The sequence below is a fragment of the Somniosus microcephalus genome, chromosome 31 (assembly GCF_052327205.1).
Source record: "Somniosus microcephalus isolate GS21.2 chromosome 31, FLI_Smic_1.0, whole genome shotgun sequence".
In the NCBI taxonomy this organism is placed as follows: domain Eukaryota; kingdom Metazoa; phylum Chordata; class Chondrichthyes; order Squaliformes; family Somniosidae; genus Somniosus; species Somniosus microcephalus.
Genome location: NC_141017.1, coordinates 37,740,318 through 37,760,489, shown reverse-complemented (window position 1 = coordinate 37,760,489; position 20,172 = coordinate 37,740,318). Strand labels below are relative to the sequence as shown.

At 44.3% G+C, this 20,172-nt stretch overlaps 1 protein-coding gene across 1 annotated transcript in view; it reads right to left on the bottom strand.

The window, feature by feature from the left end:
• The window catches only part of dnmt1 (DNA (cytosine-5-)-methyltransferase 1), a 49,569-nt gene that overhangs the window by 15,250 nt on the left and 14,147 nt on the right, over positions 1-20,172 (bottom strand). Inside the window, exons 6-23 of the mRNA XM_085971846.1 lie at positions 20,095-20,170; positions 18,923-18,963; positions 17,623-17,683; positions 17,046-17,129; positions 15,732-15,844; positions 15,277-15,395; positions 14,331-14,423; positions 12,390-12,541; positions 11,922-12,109; positions 10,653-10,830; positions 9,485-9,582; positions 8,739-8,892; positions 6,835-6,950; positions 5,710-5,911; positions 4,570-4,709; positions 2,982-3,158; positions 1,713-1,937; positions 64-256 (exon numbers count right to left, since the gene is read on the bottom strand). Coding sequence (XP_085827972.1) covers positions 64-256; positions 1,713-1,937; positions 2,982-3,158; positions 4,570-4,709; positions 5,710-5,911; positions 6,835-6,950; positions 8,739-8,892; positions 9,485-9,582; positions 10,653-10,830; positions 11,922-12,109; positions 12,390-12,541; positions 14,331-14,423; positions 15,277-15,395; positions 15,732-15,844; positions 17,046-17,129; positions 17,623-17,683; positions 18,923-18,963; positions 20,095-20,170 — 2,410 coding nt within the window. The remainder of the gene's footprint in view (positions 1-63; positions 257-1,712; positions 1,938-2,981; positions 3,159-4,569; positions 4,710-5,709; positions 5,912-6,834; positions 6,951-8,738; positions 8,893-9,484; positions 9,583-10,652; positions 10,831-11,921; positions 12,110-12,389; positions 12,542-14,330; positions 14,424-15,276; positions 15,396-15,731; positions 15,845-17,045; positions 17,130-17,622; positions 17,684-18,922; positions 18,964-20,094; positions 20,171-20,172) is intronic.

The window sequence follows — 20,172 nt, the reverse complement described above, 5'->3', positions numbered from 1 at the left end:
GAAAATGAATTACAATTCATTCTGGTACAAACTAAATAACCTCATGGTTTCCAAAGGTCTTACTTCTAAGAAATAGAATCTGTCCGACCCTCCAGCACAATACTCCTGAATGGACTCAGTGAGATCTTCCCCATACTCCACAGTACAGCGTCCCTGAGCGTCTTTGAAGTCCACGATCACTTCTTCGTCACTCCAGTACAACAAGTTGATATCAGTGTGGTGACTGGCTTTAAGGCCCTTGTGTGTGTTCTCAGACCTGGAAGAAAAATTTCCAATCAATCAGCGGCGCCATAAAGGAGCACATCTCAAACCCGCCAAGCATCGCAAAATGGAACTCTCGCCAATAAGCGAGTGGGAACATGCACAGCACTCAGACTGGATGCAGGAAGGATGTTCCCGATGGCGAGGAGTCCAGAACCAGGGGTCACAGTCTAAGGATAAGGGGTAAGCCATTTAGGACAGAGATGAGGAGTAATTTCTTCACCCAGAGAGAGTGGTGAACCTGTGGAATTCTCTACCACAGAAGGCAGTAGAGGCCAATACATTAAATATATTCAAAAAGGAGTTGGATATATTTCTTAAGGCTAAAGGGATATGGGGAGAAAGCAGGGACAGGGTACTGGATTTGGATGATCAGCCATGATCTCGTTGAATGGCGGAGCAGGCTTGAGGGGCCGAATGGCCTATTCCTGCTCCTATCGTCTATGTAAGATTTGGAGTGCTAGCTTGGGTCAGTTGGTAGCACTCACACCTCAAGTCAGAAAATGGTGGACACTCTAGTGCAGTACTGAGGTAGTGCTGAATTGATAGTGGTGCCATCCTTAGACATTAATCCAAGGTCCCATCTATCTGTTCAGGTGGATATTGCAGATCCCATGGAACTATTCAAAGAGCAAGGCGTTCCCCTGGTGTCCCAGCTAATATTTCTCCCTCCACCATCAAAAACTGATTAACTAGCTGTTCATGATATTCTGGATTTTGGGCTCTTGCTATATGAATAATGGCTTCTATATTTACCTACATAACAGCCCTTGCACGTCAAAAGAAATTCATTGTATATAAAGCAATTGGATATATTGCAGACTCCCCTGGTTGGAAAGTCTAAAACTAGGGGTCATAGTCTCAGGATAAGGGGTCGGCCATTTAGGACTGAGAAAATAAATTTCTTCACTCGGAGGGTTGTGAATCTTTGGAATTCCCTACCCCCAGAGGGCTGTGGATGCTCAGTTATTGAGTATATTCAAGGCTGAGATTGACAGATTTTGCAGTGCTAAGGGAATCAAGGGATATAGGGATGGTGGTGCTGACTCAAAAGGGCCACATGGCCTACTCCTGTTCCTATTTATGTTCTTATTCTCAACTGTTACCAGATTTTTTTTTATTTTTTTTTTAAAAAAGGTTCTACTTCTGCCTTCCTGTGCCTAGAGAGATGAGCAGATAGCCTGTTCCTAGGCCAGTGCAAATTTCTAACTAACTTAGAAGATGCAAGATGATCTTATTTTGACGTGTACAAGCTTCCCCAGAGCCTGCAGAGGGACGAATTCTGTGCCCAGACAGCCAGGATTAACTGGAGGGTGCAGCTATGAACCAACCTCTGCAGTGCCACATCATGGACTGCCATTGATTATTTAGCAATTGATGACCGAACAAGAACGTACAATATATTACTAGAATGAGGCAGTTTGCACTTGGTGTCGTGGAACTGTACTCACCTATAGAATTTATTGATACGCAGCTTAATATCTGCTTCATTGGGTTTGCCATTGCTACGCTTGTGACAGAAGATTTCTTGAATGCGGCCAATTCGGAATGGGTCGGGCGCATCAAGGTTGCTGCCCTTGATATAATCAGATGATTTGCGGTAATACTCAGGGTAAAGGTCTTCATCCACGTCATCTTTCTTTATCGGCCGCTTGCCAGGACTGGACGGTTTCACACTGAAGACAAGACATCCATAATTAGAAAATTGTAGGAGCACCAAAGAGGGAAATGATCTATTCAAATCAACAATTTCAGCTGTGAATTTTTAGTCAGAATTTCTTCCTTTCTCCTTGTTTCATCCATATCGTGCCTGCTCGTGTCTACTCTCGCATGTTACAAACCAGTTAACAACTCAGGACTTGTCTAAATTCACCATCCATGCATCTCAAAACATTAAGAATTGTACTCGAATATGTTTGAGAAAATGTACTTGGAAAAGTTACTAAGCCCGACAGTGAAGGAACGGATCCACCCGAACCCTCATGACCTCCAAATATGTCGTACTTCTCAATTTTCTCCTTTTCTTCCCCTGCAAGTGCTGACTTGCTTAGGTACAGTTCCAACTCTCCAATAACCAGTCCAAATGGCTGTTCCTTCATATACGGGCCTAGCACCGGCAGGCTGTTCAATCAGGATTGGAGCTAGATTCCACTTCTATCAAATACGCACATTTTCCAGGAGGGGGGTCTCAGTGTAGGCAATAGGAGTGGAAATCTAAGCCCAGGGACCAACTTTAAGATTATAACTGCTAGTGAGCCAAGACCAACTCCAGTCAGCACAGGTTGGGGATTAAACATGAACTTTCCCGGTCTGTATAAGCTCAGAACTACACCAAGCAGAGCATTTACTCACTGAGGTGTTAATTATATTAAATCAGTATGTAAAAAACGGGGTCTAGAAGTCATCCCAATCGGTTACGTTAAGCTGTTTTTTTGTTTTTTTTTTAAGTTTAGTGCTGACACAAAACACTTACAATTAGAAGTCATTATCACAACTCTTCACTAGTTTATATTTAAGGGGACGTTAATGCTCAGACTTTCAAATGAATTGTTTGGAAGTACCAACCTCACCTTGTGAAGTGAATTACACCCCTACTGAACAGCCTGTAACCTGCATACTGTCTGGGTAGTGAAATAACCTTTTCCAGCGCTAATGGGCAGTGATAGCACTCACAAATATGCATCCAGTATAGAACTGGTACTGTCAGGGAAGTGCATTACCTGAATGAGAATGCATCTTGCAGCAGGTAAACGCCATCTCCAACTTTATACTGCGTTCCATTCTTAGAAGCCAACGAGTAGAAAACCTTTGAATCGTCCTTTACGTCCAGCGATTCTAGGACCCGTGGCATCTCTCGTTGCCTAATTTCAGCCAACCGAGTACAGCTGTCACAGAATCTGGGAAACCAGCAGCACAAAGGACTCACTGTTAAGACTGACACTTCTGAGTGTGTCAAGGTATGCAAGCTTAAAAATTCTACATCGCAGAACATTCGCAACCTGAACCAGTACAACAACTTAAAAAAAAAAAATAACAGTAAAGGCTTTTGTAGACAGGTCCCCTAAATTAGGTCCAACAATTTAATGTGGAATATTTGAGGTAAAGATTGTCATTTAAAAACGGGAGAAAATTTAACTTATTAAATGTGAAAGCAAGTGCATTTATCCAGGAGCTATAAACTAACCATTCACATGGGAGCTAAGCAGTGTTAACAGGATTGCTGTACTGTTCCAGATACTGGGTAAACTAATACTGGCCCCTTCATCACCCATACATTAGGTTCTGCTCTAAAATATCCATTTTCTGAACTGTGCCCATCTTCTGTTCTGAACGACAAAAGGAATCCTGTATATGTCCAAGTGGCATATAGACAAAAACTGGAGAGTGATCTGACAAAGGGCTCAACACCTTCAGCACTAGGAAGGCCAGGCCTGGTGAGACACTTGACCACGATTTTGCCCATTCATACATCGGCTGTAAAAAAGACTTGCTTTTCAATAGCGCCTTTCACGACCGAGACGTCCCAAAGCGCTTTACAGCCAATGAAGTACTTTTTGAAGTATGGTCACTTGTTGTAATATAGGAAACGTGGCAGCCAATTTATACACAGCAAGCTCCCACAAACAGCAATGTGATAATGACCAGATAATCTGTTTTAGTGATGTTGATTGACCCCAGGACACCAGGGATAACTCCCATGCTCTTCAAAAAAAAAAGTCCCATGGTTTTTTTTTTACATCCACCTGAGAGAGCAGATGGGGGTGCTTGGTTTAACATCTCACCCGGAAAACAGCACCTCAGACAGTGCAGCGCTCCCTCAGCACTGCACTGGAGTGGCAGCCTAGGTTTTTTTGCTCAAGTCTCTGGAGTGAGAATTGAGCCCACAGCCTTCTGACTCAGAGGTGAGGGTGCTGCCCACTGAGCCATGGCTGACACAGTCTACCTAGTGGATACAATAGAGTGGAAAAGCTGGTACAGCAGTGGGAATTATCAAGGATCCATGGCTCTGTATTTAATGATATCATTGGTCTAGTGATGGATTAATGTAGCCCAATTTACCATACAAACTTTTGCTTTCATGCTCCACGTTTGGCATTTCCTCCTTCAGTATCTCCAAACCCCATGGATAATCATCTGGACTTAATGATTTCTAACCCAACATCAAAATGTTGCAGGGACTTTAGATGTACAAGATGGTTTCAATTTTTAACGACTGATTAGCCACAGCCACAAATGATGGCCAGGCCTCAGTGACTACAGGAAAGCTCTCCCCCAACCCCCAAAAGGAGGGTTCTGGTCTTTACTCACTTGTGTTTATTCTCCTCAGTTGATTCACACATTGGAGGAGTCTGGAATCGCGAATACTCTGGGTCATACCACATCTGGTAGAAGTAGGTCTTCCCATCATCTTCAACCATCTTCAGCTCAAAATCATCATCCATTCCACCCTAAGATGCACAAAAATACACTGCTCACTTCATATTCCATACAAATACAACAATGTGCATCTCGACAAAAAAAGGCAAGTCTCATTGGAGGGTGGTACAGCTTGGACTAGTGATACGTGCTCCAAGTAGTAGGATGGGATTCACCTCATTCAAAAAAAAGTGAAATTATATAGTGCAAATTCAGAAATTTTACTAATGCAGGAAGGTGTTTTTTAATTGCACCATTTTATTTTGAATTAACAGATCATTTAACTTAAGCTACTTTGAATTAAGAGTAGAGTGTACTTCTAATGTTGTATTAGTGTTGATGAGAAAGAGGAGGCCAAAATTCCCACTCATCAATACCCTGCCCGCGAATGTAAGTTGGGAAAAGACAGGAGGACGTTCAGACAGGATGCCTCCCCGGGGTCTAATAGCCTATCAATCACTAATCAAGATTTATGGTTGAATAAGTCACTTAGGTAAGGTAAGGTACTGGAGAGAGAAGAAAGAAAAACATTATACAACATGTCTTTTCACTTATTACACAGTTATGACTGTGTAGAGTACAAAAGTGCCGAATGGCGGTAATGACACTCCCCGGCAAGTAACAAGGGAGTCATAAATGAAAACAGCTCCTGATCCTGCCTAGCAGACAACTAACTACAGGAGCAGCAGACTAAACGTCTTCTCTCAGGTACAGGCATAAGGTGGAGCAAAGTAGGAAAAGGTTCAAAAAAAAGTATGTGCAAAATTAAAAGCAGGAAACATACCCAAGTACCACATAAAACGGTCTAATGGCAACTTCAGACATGGGGGGAAAAAGAAGTTTGCCACGTGGGAATTATGTGGCAGCAAGTTTGAAAATCCAACCCTTGGAGACACAGAGCCTTTTCCTTATGCACTTGTTGCATCAGCAACAATGAGATTTATAAGGAACACAACTTTTAAACAGTTTCGCTGCCTGAAAAGGGACAGATAAAGTTAATAAATCCAGTTTTCAGTTAAAAAGCTTCCTCACCTCTAGTGCCCAGTCCTCTGAAGCAGTCTTGTAGATGACACTAACTTTGCTGTCTACATAAGACAGCTGCATGTCTTCGCACTCATCCACCAGAAAGAGCTCAAGGGGATCAGAGGTCTCGCCCAACACACTGTCAGTGCCACGGCAAAACCAATTAGCATGGAACATCTTCCCATTGCCGTCTTCCCACATGGATGTGATTCTGCAGGAACAAGGATAAATTGTACAGCCGATCACAAAAATACTGTTTCACAACCCAACAATCATCATTTCAAAAGTGATCGTTTTGAGGATCACTGATATGATTCAACAGGTCATTTCATGCATTATGCACAAAACGCGGCCATTGCTGAACAAAAACTGTTCTGTTGGCCAAGTACAATTAATATTGATCGTTTACGTGGAGCTGTAGAGCAGGTGAAATGCTTACTCAGATAAATGACAGTGAATTAGAAATGAAATATTATGCAAATATAATTGCATTTATCAGTTCCAAAGTAGATCCCTGAATGTAATGGTTTCAAAGGAACAGATATCAAGCAACAAACTCATTCTACGGAATCCCAGGGTGATATTGGTGTCAATAAGACGGTTGTGTTAGAGAATAGCTACTGATGTACCAAACATAGTTACAATCACAATCTAAAAGTACTCCAGCATGTTTATTCATCTGCAATATCTAGTTTGTCTGCAGAATAAAGCCAAAAAGTGTCTTTATCTAATCCACAATTTCAGCACAAGCTGAATCACTATCCTTAACTACTATCAGAGGCCAACAGAAAGTCTGACCAAAGAACATGTCTTAGACCAGTAACGTGACCGCAGTGTGTTTTAAAACAAAGCTGCAGAGTTAAGAGTAGTTTAAAAGCACTGATTTGCAAGCTTTTCTTTGCGAGGGACCGCCCACAATATTGTTACGCTTCCAAGGACCCCAGATGTGCAAATTTGACACACGGACCACCACATCCTAATTTCTGAAAGACAGCATCATTGTCCTTGGAGTAGCTGAAACAATCACTCGGCATTTGTTGATGTACTATGAGGATGGATGGAAGGAAATCAGATGACCTCAAATTCCCTTTGGGGAAGTTCAGTATAAAAACCTACAATTTAAAGCATACTAACCTTGCTAAGTAAAGGGGTTTGGTGGGGTCATCTGGGCTGACGGCTACGCAGTCATTGATTGCTAGCGTTTCATCATCGACAGACACCTTCTGGTAATAGGTTTTCCTTCCGTCAGACTGGGGAAAAAAAAACAAGCAGATGGGTGAGCTTTATGCTATTTATAGTGACGATCCCGTCTACTCGCCTTTCCAACAGATTCTGTTAAAATTAACAGACCACAATGGTGCACGTGTTTAAACACTGAAGATAAAGTGAGGGAGCAATCCTAGTATCTGGGTACGACACCATCATAAAAAATTAATTGCTGCATGCTCCCATTTTCACAGAAGCACAAGGTAGGGTACAAGAAGGAAATAGATTACTTTCAGTATACTGAACAGACTAGCCAAATTAAACACTCATTTCAAATTGCATTCAGGAAGGAATGGTGGCTGCAGCAGTGGGCGAGTTCACCATTTTCCATCCCAGAAAAGCAAGCGCAAGTTTAAGCGTGTGCGTGAATGCATTTCATAAAGGTAACTATTTAAATAACAATTTTCCTCTTAAAATATGATTATAGCTTTTGGCATCTAAAAGTCCACACAAGTTCGTAAATTTTCTGACTTCTGATATGTTAGCGCCTATAATATTAAGCGGCGTGGGACGTTTCACTATGTTAAAGGCACTGTGTAAGTGCAAGCTGCTGTTTAGTAGAGGGATTGCTCTGAACTAAATTAATTCAGTTACTATGGTGAATTTGGTGCTGAAGGTGAAGGCATTTAGTTTCGGGGTTTTGAACAATTTTGATACCCATTGTCAGCAGCAAGCAGCCCCAGGTTAGCTTTACCATGGTTGGATTGCAGAGTATACAATCCCTTCATTTTGCTCCAACATAAAAGTGCACTTTACTGTACGAGTGTGCTACTTCAGTTTCTCTCATCAGCCATCCCATGGTCAAGCAAGGTTGCCCATCTAGTGCTGAATTAATAAAGAATCATTTTGTACCAGACTTTACTCCAGATTGAATTTAAATCCATGTCACAGAAGTCGATGGGCAACATCAGATACACAGTCAGTAGATCCGAACCCCACCCCCAGCACTTGATCTAGGTTGACACTTCAGGTGCAGGTCAGAGGTCTGTTGCATTGCCAGAGCTGCCATCCTTTAGATAAATCACTACACTAAGGCTCCATGTACCTCTTAGTGGTTCAGGTGGATGTTAAAGATCCCACAGCACTAGTTGAAGTGCAGGGAATTCTGCCAGCAAACTGGCCAACATCATTCCCATAACCAAGATCACTACAAAACGTCAATTGTTCATTCATCTCAGTGCTGTCTATGGGACTGTTACTTTGTAGTCAATTTGTGCACAAGTGACTGAATTTCAAAGTACAGGAAACTTCGTATTATCCGGAGGTTAACTGTCCGGGATGCTTGAGCCACCGGCAAAAATCAGGAGCCGTTTCGTTAGTTTTTTTTTCTTTTCGTTGCTTTTTTCTCAACAGTCAAGCTCTGCAAGGTCTCGCTGAAGCTGTTGCTAAGCTACAGAGACGCTTGCAAGGTACGGCCGACTGTTTAGAAGCTGTTGCTAAGCAACAGGGTTTGTTGCCAGATACGGAGCTCAAAATCTCCGTATGTTTCAACATTAGTGCTGGTTTGTCCGGCAGTTTTGATGGGACAGCAACAGCTCGGTCCCGTCGGTGCTGGATAGCACAAAGTTTCCTGTAACTCATTGCACATGAAGCACTTGGGAACATTTAAAAGGCATAAGGCGTGACATAAATCAAAGTTCTTTGTTGTCACACACTGCACTGCCCAATAAAGCAGGTAAGCTCCTCTCTAAAAAAAAAAAGCCAAGATTCCGAGTTTCGAATTTCTAGTGGTTTATAAACCACAGCAGAACCATGAATTAAATTGTGTTTACCTTGACAGCCTCTCCAATCCAGGAGATACGGCTCTTCGACTGCTTCTTCTTCCTACCCTGCAGCATTCTTTTGGGAGAAACTTTGCCAATTATCTCGGAATCACCTTCATCATTTTCGTCATCATCAGCCTCCTTCACAGCCAGATTTGGACACCTTTAGAAAAAGAGAGAACAACCTCAGCTACCTGCAATCAGTTGCAGCGTGCACTTTACGTGGCCAAGTAGTGCAATCATTTTTTAAATAACGGCTTCTTAGTGGTTCTACAATCAGCTCCTTGAATTAATGCATTTACCTCTGGTTCACTTGCTTCCACCCCACCTCCCCCAACACTGTCTCCAACATCAGCACACAAAGTGCAACAGCAGAATCACTACAATACCGAAGACAGAACCGACCACATTTGCTAGTTGCAAGTGGACTTCACTTTCAGCTTGCCCATCCCCTGCAGCAATGCAGTTTTCTAATCACTGGCCTGAACAGGCAACGAAGTATATTTGGCAGACAGAAGCAAAGTTACAAATCGCAACACAGAATTTCACATCACCAAGAGTTTTTATGAAAACCATTTCATGCTCTTAATGATGTGGTTCTTCCAATTTAGCCTCGTTTTAATTATATTCAGTAAACTGTTAATGTATTTACCCATGTCAAATTAGCATTTAATGCTCTTGTACAAAAATATATTTCTTGCATTCACGCTACAATGCTTTGACATCCTATGATGCAACAGGATAGTTGATTTTACCTTCTCTGTAAGCAGGCCTGTTTGTTGCGACCAACGCCTCCAAACTTCACCATGTCCTTACAAGCTCGGCACTTTCCACAGTCAGGCTGCTGGCAAACCTGTTACAAAAACAAAGGTGGCTGAACAAAGAGGTCGCAAGGTGGGCCAATCTGCAAATGGTTATTTTCTTCTATTCCTCCTCCCTTACCCAGTCATTAGTTGCAGATATAAATTGTCCTGTTATAGGAACCGCTTCACAGATTAGCATTACATAATAGCCCAATGGAACGCGAGAAGGCGATTCGTCCCCATTAGTTGCACAGACCAGAAGCTACCCTATTTGTACCACCCATTTCATCTGCAGGGGCGAAATTCCATTGCAAGTGCTTCCTAATCACTGAACACAATCACGCAAACTATTAACTAGGGTATACCAGGTTATGTTACTGGACCATTAACGTCGAGGCCTGGAGTAATAATCCAGAGAACACGAGTTCAAAATTCCAGCATGAACTCAGTTTAAAAAACTGGAAATAAAAAGCTGGCATCAGTAAAGTGCACACAAAGCTGTATATTGTCGGATTTGCTACATAACCCTATACCATAGCTTAAAAATCAAAATAGCACGACGTGAAACTTGGTTCACAACCTCATTAAATGCAATCGGCCATCAAGCAACCGTAAAAGTTATAAACTTTGGAACGCCAGGCCAATAGCCACCCTGGTCTTAACTGGCATAGGGACCCTGGTTTCCCCAAGAGAGGGAGCTCGATCAACCTGCAACAGGCTCCTCTCCCACACCAGCTTCCTCTGGTGGGTTGGCCAAGTGCCTATGAGACAAGGGATCTGCTAACTTTCCACATTGCAATGATTAAGCAGCGAAAGTCACTTTCAGCTTATAACGGAGTTGGATTTTCAGTAGAATACTGTATCATGTTGCTATCCTCTAAGCTCCCCATAAATATGTTTTACCAAGTGTAATATCCCCCAAGCAATGACTAAGTATGATGACTACACCAATGTTCCCACTAATTTTGTTTTTGGGTGTGCGCTCCCTAAGTAGCCATGCGGCACATTTGAATTTTCACGCATGCGCGGTTTCTCCCATTTAAAAGCCAGTGAGCAGCCTGCGCGGGACCTCCAGACCGCTGCACAGGTTAACGAGAACGTTGGACTACACAACACTTACCTCACACACACCACAACGCCTGCGCTTCGTGCCACTCTCTTTGTCATTCTGATCGATTTCCTCCGAGAAGAATGTATCGAAAATCTGATACACCAGCTTAGTGGTGGTGGCTTTGGTGGGCCCCTTGTCCTTATCGATCTTGGTGGGGTGACGTATAGCCTGGCGTCTCGCTGCTCGTCTGGTCATCAAGCACAACAGCCTAAGTAAAGGTACTGCTCAAATGACAGCTCATTTACACCCCTGAATTCTCGAATACTTCCTCGCGTGTGGCTACAGTCAGACAGCTATGATAAACAAATGGATGGCCGAGTGTTGCTCTTTCAAAGAGCCAGCACAGGCACGATGGGCCGGCTGTTCCGTTGGTGCCATGTGGGATGGAATTCCGACTGGGAGGAGGGGAGCCGAGCATGGCGGCCATAGGCCGACCCGGGAGAGAGAGAAGTAGGCCCCGGGCCGTGGAGCCGGCGAAGAGGAGGCCGCATTGGAGCATTCACATCCCGACGATGTGTTCGGCGAGTCGGGCAGAGGAGCGCAGCGCAACGAGCAGCAGACTCAACGACAAGCTGCAGCACGTCGGCCGGCAGCTCCATTTCGGGTAACTCGCAGTCCAGATGGGAGGGGGGGAGCCGGGCATGGTGGCCAGAGCGGGAGAAGCAGGCCACCACACGTGGAGCCGGCAACAGTGAGGAGGAGGCCGCGGTGAAGAGGAGGACGGAGCGGCTGAGGGACATCGTGCTCCCACTGCCACGGGAAGCCATTGTATTGACTCTGAACGTGGCGCTGTATGTATAGCTGACGCGTCCCTACAGGGAACAAGCATTCCATTGTACTTGTTACATATGGCAAATAAATCTAATCTGAATGGCCTCCCTCTCGCTGCATCATTCTACGACATCAGCTGTGCCGATGGCAAGAACTGAATGCATTCCCAGTTTACCAAGGCCAGTGGTCCCAAAATGACAGGGTCAATATAGACACAAAGAACCATGGCAGATCAAATCAGAAATCAAAGTTTGCCCATCTTCCAGACCTGGGAACTTTGTGGTGGGGGCGGGGGGGAAGGGAATGGGAGGAAGATAAGAAAGGAGGAGTAGGGTAGGTGAGTGTATGGGGGCGTCCCATTTCTGCGCAACAGTGTGCGGCTCACCACTGCATTGGAGGTGTATTCGGCCCCCCAGCTTAAACGTTTGACACCCTTTCTTAACACAACATATCCTCCCTTCCCTTTCCTAAGATTGTACTCCCACCTCACTGTCCCCAAGTGCTCACCTTTTTCCAAGGGTGACACCTGCCAGTTTGATCAGGTCTCTCATACAGGGAGTTATGATGATCGGCTGCTCATCAACATCGCCAGCCTCATCGTAACTCTCCACCTGCTCCACCACAAACTGAGCGTGTCTCAGCAGGGAATCCTCAGTGAAGCGAGAGAAGTTCAGCCCAGCAGGAGGCACTGTGGTCTGTCAACAGAAACAGGCGATAGTTACAAGAAGTCAATCAACAAGTTTTCATTTGTTTTAAAGCAACGCAACCAAAAAAAGGATCTTATCACGAGTGTGAAACTAAGCTGTGGGACAGCAAGATCCCAGATTACATCACTGGTCTGTGCTGAGTCAAGTGATCTCAACCAGGGCAGTGGCAGATGGCACTAAAATTAGCCTCAGTGCCCTGGGTTGAAGGGAAGGGAAGCAAGGGTTAGCGAAACTTCACATCCTGAAACTACTACAGCAGAGCACTTACTTCTATCTTATTCAGCAAGTCTTCATAGGTGGAATCGGGATTTTTCTGCAGAAACTCAATGACTATCTTACTCATGTGGATTTTCTCCTGCATCACAGCAAAGATGGCTGCATATTCATCACTGGGATCCATCAGTATATAGTCAGCAAATGCTATGGGAGAAAGGAATAGATTTCATTGTCATCCCGAGTACCTTCCAATAATCCAGGATACTGCTCTACTACTTCTAAAAATAAAGGTAGGTGCACAAATACACGACATTAAGGTGCGTTGCAGAACCCTGGTGGTTAACATCCTATAAGCTCACCATTTTCAATGTCAGATTTTTGCATCCTTGTGCCTCCCACCTTGGGATTTAAAGCAGATTATATAAACCCAATCGCACTGCCGGCAGCCTTCTGCTCATTGAATGCGCTGAGCAATGGAGTGGTTGTGGAAGCCAAGGCTCGGGTTCAGTTCCGAGCCTCAGAAATATTGAAGACAGCAGACCGATCCAAAGCCAGTTACAATGTGGCCCGATAATTTTCTTAAAATTCAATACAGATATATAATATGAATATCTAGAGATCCCGAGAGGAGAGAAAATGTATCGAGTGAATGGTTGAGCCACACAGACCAGGTTCAATACTAGTTTGTGCTGAGCAACCTTATCTAAGACAGGGTAGCACAGCAGTAGGGTTCCTACAATTGACGTGGGCAGGGGGAAAACAAAAAATAAACAATCAGCCAGGAATCCCCACTCTTCATTCCAACAACTGGAACCCTGCCCTATAAATAATGGGTGAGAACAGGGTGGGGCTGGGCTGCGGTACCCCACAGCAGAATAACCTACCAACACTTACACACGATCAATGACCACTAGGGCACCCAGTGCTCTTCAAAGAATCACTTTCAGAGACGGGTGGGAGAAGTGCACCAGTCGCTGAAGGTAAGCATGCAGGTGCAGCAGGCGGTTAAGAAGGCAAATGGTATGTTGGCCTTCATAGCGAGAGGATTCGAGTACAGGAACAAGGATGTCTTGCTGCAGTTGTACAGGGCCTTGGTGAGACCACATCTTGAGTATTGTGTGCAGTTTTGGTCGCCTTATCTGAGGAAGGATGTTCTTGCCATGGAGAGAGTGCAGCGAAGATTCACCAGACTGATACCTGGGATGGCAGGAATGACGTATGAGGAGAGATTGGGTCGATTGGGCTTATACTCACTGGAGTTTAGAAGAATGAGAGGGGATCTCATTGCAACTTATAAAATTTTAACAGGGCTAGACAAGATGCAGGAAGGCTGTTCCCGATGGCGGGGGAGTCCAGACCAGGGGTCACAGTCTAAGGATAAGGGGTAAGCCATTTAGGACAGAGATGAGAAGGAATTTCTTCACCCAGAGAGTGGTGAACCTGTGGAATTCTCTGCCACACAGGGCAGTTGAGGCCAATTCATTAAATATATTCAAGGAGTTGGATATATTTCTTGAGGCTAAAGGGATCAAGGGATATGGGGAGAAAGCAGGGACAGGGTACTGAATTTTGGATGATCAGCCATGATCTCATTAAATGGCGGAGCAGGCTCGAGGGGCCGAATGGCCTACTCCTGCTCCTATCTTCTATGTTTCTAAAATGGCAAAAAAAAAAGCAAACCTGTCTGGCAGAATTAATCTAAACTTTGCAAATCCTGCTCCCTTCAGACCGGCTACATAACATAAATACTAAGGTTCCCGCTAAGCTGTGCGGTGGTTTGGAGGTCCCGCACAGGCCGCTCACTGGCTTTTACATGGAAGAAACCGGGCATGCGCAAAGATTTGAATGGGTCGCACAGCCAGTTAAAGGGGCCGCGCATAAAAAAAAATTAGAGGGAACATTGATCAATACTAGACTACTGCGCACAGTTGAAAGGTACATGCTTTAGATTAGAACAGATGTTGGAGCTTTGAGCGGCCAGACGTTTCTTTACCTGTAGTGAACCCAATCAAAGCCTTTTCACCGCCATCAAAACCAGTTATCCACCAGGCGTTTATTGGTCCTAGTTTTTTAGCTTTGACTCCACCTGTTTAAAAGGGAATACGAAACATATTAATACCTCACTATACATTGTCGCACCACGCTGCCCCTCACTACCAACTATATACATTATTATATAAAGGCAGGCAGTCTACTGTATTCAAGACTTCTCACAGCCCACAAGTGACCAATAAAGTGTACTGGTACAGACTTATACACGGGGGGAATGAATTACATACAATGAGTCGTCAAGTTTCAACTGGACCACCAAGAGGTACTGCGGAGGGATGGCACTACTGGTGCTGTCACGAGCATGTCAGTCAAGTATAATGGCAAACTTGTGAAACTTTTGTACCGTGTTCACTTAAATTGTAGAAAACAGCCAGCTGTACAAATACAGTTTTTATCTTTCCAAAATTGGGTTGTGTCTGGAGCAAACCCTGAGCTGCAGAACACTAGGGTGAAGAACTAGTGGTTACAGGTGGAGGGAGAAATCTGTGAGACTGAATTAAAAATATCTCCCAGGAAGTAAACTGCACAACACTGAGGTGTACGAACTTTAAGTTTTCCCTTATAACATGTCGACATCAATGCATTAAATACATAGCCCTGATAACAGCCTTTCCACAGAGATAAGGAAATGTACAGAAATCACTATGGACATACCCATGTACTTTCTAACTAACAAATAATTTAATGAAGTATATTTTATTTTAGAACGAGTTTACAACATGGAGGAGTTAGCATCGAGACTTCCTCCTGTACATCAGACTACTTGGTATTAACTAAGCAGTCGTGATGTGGAAGAAAGTCAGTGGCCTCAGGTGCCAGGAATAGGTCTGTAAAATGCTGTCCTATTGACACCCTTGGATCAGTTATTGGCAAGGAAATTCACTCACCATCGAGGCTGGGATTGTCATCATAGATCGGTTTCACCACTCCGCTGAAGTGCAGCTCCACATTCTTCTCGATCAGGCCAGTATCAAAAGGACACAAGTGGCCTTTCCGATCATAAATACTGCAAAGACAATGAAATAAAGTTCAAGAACTAAACCTGCAACACACAACATTCATTTTTATAGACAAGTTCATAATAAAAAGTTGACTAAAACCATAAACTTAAAGCTTATTTTATACAATTCACTAATCTTCCTTGTACTACTGCCCAATTAGTTGATTTTTGAGAGCCTTACTTCACAGTATCTGCAAAACCCATTCCAGCTCATGCCCACACCCCTCGATCTGTGAAATTTACCCTCATAGTTTCTTCACTTTTTGGGAGCAAGTCATGTTGAACGTTTTACAGGTGTACAACAGTAAAGAAGTTATTACCACAGTCACCATCCATACTGACCTGAAGGAGGTAACTTTATGTTGAGGCAGGTCATCATAACTCTCAAACCCTTCATCGTTTGTCCCTTCAAATAGTGACAAACGCTCATTAGTCAACATCTCGGGCTCTTCCAACTGTTGGAGTAATAAGATTTTTGTACGGCATTAAATTCTTCCCATCATTTCTGTGGATTCTATCCACCGGCCGAGCTGAGAGGGCAGGGAGCTGACCAACTCCCAGGCCCCCCCCCCCCACTCTGAATATAACGGACTCCTGGGCATGCACGTGAATGGTCTATGCAGCTGTCCTTCTAAGTACCAAAAGCACTTGACATCTGGTCTGTTAAAACTCCCCCCCCCCCCCCCGCCCCCTGCCACAATGGGTAACATAACACTCCTGCTGAGGGGAAAAAATGAAATGCAAACCGGCTCTCCACGACTCTGTAGCACAGGACACTGGAGCTCCGATGCACTCCAGATACAGATAGGCCATGATCTAATTGGATGGCAGAACAGGCTCGAGGGGCTGAATGGCCCACTCCTGTTCCTATATTCCACAACGTGCCATCAGCAACTCAGGTCAGAGCTAATACCTTTGTGCCACTTTCAGATGTACATTGTTATTGTACCTCAAACAGGGGACTCGCACTTCATTTCAGCAGGAACTGCAAAAAGTAAAAGGCATTTCTCTTGACAAAATAACGGAACAAATAAAAGTCCCAAGTGGGAACTCTACTCAAACCCCCCCCCCCCAAGCCAGTTGAACAGCAACATTATCAGAATCTGAGAGAAGCTCAGTTTTACGTTCGCAGGTGGTGTATGCTGTAGATGGCCATGTTATTTTGTGTAGGGAAATGTCCAGCTATGCATCACCTCCCCTTGAGCACAGCCAAGATCGCTGGGCATTACGTGCATCATCCTGCACCCCCTACACTCAGTGATAAAATATGCCAGTATAAACATGCAGCAAAATCTTCAGATGGCTCAGTGGTTACCTGATCTCAGCTAAGGGAGCTACAATTGGCTTCAGACACTTCTAAACTAAGGAGAGGGAAAAAAAAGCTATCCAGAGTTCTGCCCAGTGACATTTGTTGGAAAATGTACATGTGTGGGCAAGGACAAGCTGGGTACGTGCCAGAGTAGAAGAGCCCCACCGACAATGATCCTCCTAATTTTTTTTTGGGTGCGCGGGACCTGCAGAGAGCTGTGTGGCCGGCATAGCTTAGAGGGAGTGTTTCCTCCCGACACTCAGGAGTCTGGAGAACGGTGCAGACGAGACTGCCAGTGTTTGGTCATCTTCAAGGTAAAAGTGGCAAAAGAAAAAAAAAACACTCACTGCGTCATCAGGATCCCCCTGGAAGTACTTGAGATCTGGGTCATCCAGGAACTGTTTGCAGTCCGTGCATTTGGGCGGTGGGGTCTGCAAAAATAAAACAAAGTATTAAATACATTTCTGAATCCCAGATTATAATCAACACATCCTCTGAAACCCCTGGCAGACACCAGAATTCAAATTTATATGCAAGGACAGATTTTCACAGGAAAGGAGTGGCTGTGTTGCACCTGATGTTGGCAACATGGGTGTGTGGACAAACACAAAGATGACACTTGCACAACATTATTATTATTATATATATATATATATATATTTTTTAAAAACCTCCTGTAAACATTTATCTTGTTAAATTCAGGTTACAGAAGCTTCTCATCAAAAAATTAATCCATTGAGAAAACTGCTCACTCCATGAATGAGAATGTCAGAATCAACTCGTGTTCATCCAAATAATAGACTTCAATTTTAGAAAAAGCACGTTGTTTTACAAAATTATTAAATTAACCTCCCCCTCCCCAAATAATATCTACCATATGAAATATTTTCCAGGGTAGATAAATCCATTGCTGATCCTACTCACCTTAGGAGTTTGTTCAGCTTTGGGTTTGCAGTCAGAAGTAGCCTCAGTCCCAGCAGACAGCCTGCAAAGCAGTTACCAGTTAAATCTCTGTGACGAGGCAATGTTTCCCCACCATCAGATCCTGCCAGTAATGCAGGTTTCTGTCCTTTAACCACAGCTAGACGAACAACTTCCAACATTACGTTGTGTTTGCTGAAGGTGGGCCATTTCCAATTTCATCCAATAATAAGCAAACAAGTTTACTGTGTGACCCAAGGTACTAAAGTCAGTCGATCTCAAATCCATCTCTGCCACTTCCCCGCGTCCCTCAACACCCACATCCACCTTCCCCCTCCCCTTCCTTCTGTATCTACCACTGGAAAAACACACTGCTCTTTCAAACTCCCAACTGCCTGGCTTTTGGTTTTCCATTCATCTCTGCAACTGTCGATTTGATCAACTACTCCCTCATCTCCACCATTGATGCCTTTGTCACCATCAAAACCCTTGACTCTCTCCCATCCTAGTCCAGTCATCGCTCCCTCAAGTCCAACGGGTGAAGGCTTCAGGGTATGTGGCGCACAACAGGGTTAGCCATTCATCACCAGATGTGGCTGGACCACATCAGGTGCTATCGGCTCTCATTCTCCTCTGCCAAACCCACACACTACTCCAGGGTCATCTTGGAGAGAAAAAGTTAATTCCCGGCTTCTCCCCCGCCACCCAACTGCCAATTGTCTCCTCAAACCCTTCTCCCTCTATCCTCACATCCAACAAGTCAGAGGAGCTGCACTTTATTCAGTTGCGTCTGCCCTCTTCCCTAAGGCACCTCCCCCCCCGACCGTGCCGCAGCCCTGAACCTGCGTCTCTTTCTAATTTTTCTTACATCTCCCTTCATGCACTCTGAGCTCATTTCGTGCACAAGAACCCCCATTCCCACTAAACTGCTGGCCACCCAACTTCTCTCCCTAGCCCTCGTGCTAGCTGGCATTGTAAATGGCTCCCCTTCCATTTCAAACTCACCATCAACCAATCCTCAACCCCTCTGACCTTGCAAACTACCGTCCCATCTCCAACCTCCCTTCCCTCTCCAAATTCCTTCAATTTATTGTCGCCTCCAAATCTGTGCTCGTCCTTCCCAACTCCGTTTGAACCTCTCCAATCAGGTTTCTGCCTCTACCACAGCACTAAAATGTTACAAATAAATGACAGCTGTGACTGCAGTTATTATGAATGTTGAAAGGCAATGCTGAATCAGCAGAAAATTATCAGTTTAATACATTAAAAGTTATAAAGAGGGAAAGAAGAAACAAAAACCTACTTTTCTTCAGATTCCACTTTAATTCTCTTCTCATCCTGTTCCTAAGTAGGAAAAAACACCCAAACTGTAATATTTGTATAACAAGAGTTTTAGGTGAGCATTCCCTACACACCCATCACGAATATATAATACCCACAATTTGAATCATGATGGGATGAAATGAAACCTAGTGACGATCCCATTTCCTAAATTATCTGACCCGTTGACAGGAACACCGATCCAAAAGACTAATTTTGTTGAACCATTGCATTCCACACATGTAAAAGGAAGCAGAAAGAGATGTGATTGATTGTAGTGCAGTGGACTAGGAATGTAATGCGCTGCAATACCCTCTCTACCACTGGTCAATAGCACCCAATGTTAGCAGACCAGGGCACTCCAGTAAAGAGTAGATGAATTTGTTTAGCCTGCAACCCAAACTTGATTTTTTTTGGACAAGTACCCTCCCCCATTTAAAATATTCTTCCGAGCCTACCCCTCTATGCCAATTCTATTGGGACCTGTCAAATGGAGAGGGAGAAAGAGAAAGGAGGGGAGGAGAGGAATACATTTTGTCGGAAGATAGTGCAGTGACTTCTCCTTGTAGCGAAAATGCTCTTTGTCTATGCAGCCTTTTCAATTTCAGGGTAACAAGCGTCTCTGCGCACAACGAAGACACATGAATAGCAATGGCATCGTACCGACAGTAACTAGGTTGGTTTGACATTCAGGCCATTGAAACAAGAGCTAAGGAGTTCCCCATCACAGTTCAATGGATCACGTGGTGAGATATCAAGCCTTACAGGACACAAGGTCCACGGTTCAACTCCTAATTGTGCTCAAGTTAGCTGATCTTAGCTCCAGTTGGGAGTGTAACAACTGGCCTCACTGATCTTTGGCCAAGTTGGAGGTTGGGGGGAAAGAAAACACATCCCCAGCACTAGCCAGTGATCCCTGCTGGAGAGCATAGAACGGAGAAATCAGGATCAGGCGTGGGTGTGAATCCCCTCAGTCGAACAGCCCCAACACTCACTGTTCAGCGTAACACTTCAAGAACCCCCCCACTTGGACTGCCAGCATCTGCAAGAGCCAGCAGGCGAGCGATTGGGGCGGGGGGGCAAGGAGGATAAGTGATACTACAAAAGATAAAACCCTACATCACCTCCTTACCAAAGTTAGCCTAATGCCATTACCTGCTCATCACATTCCTCTTCCTTAACATTTGTTGCTTCTAGTTCATTTAGGTCCTCCGACTTGCGTTTGTTTGCTCT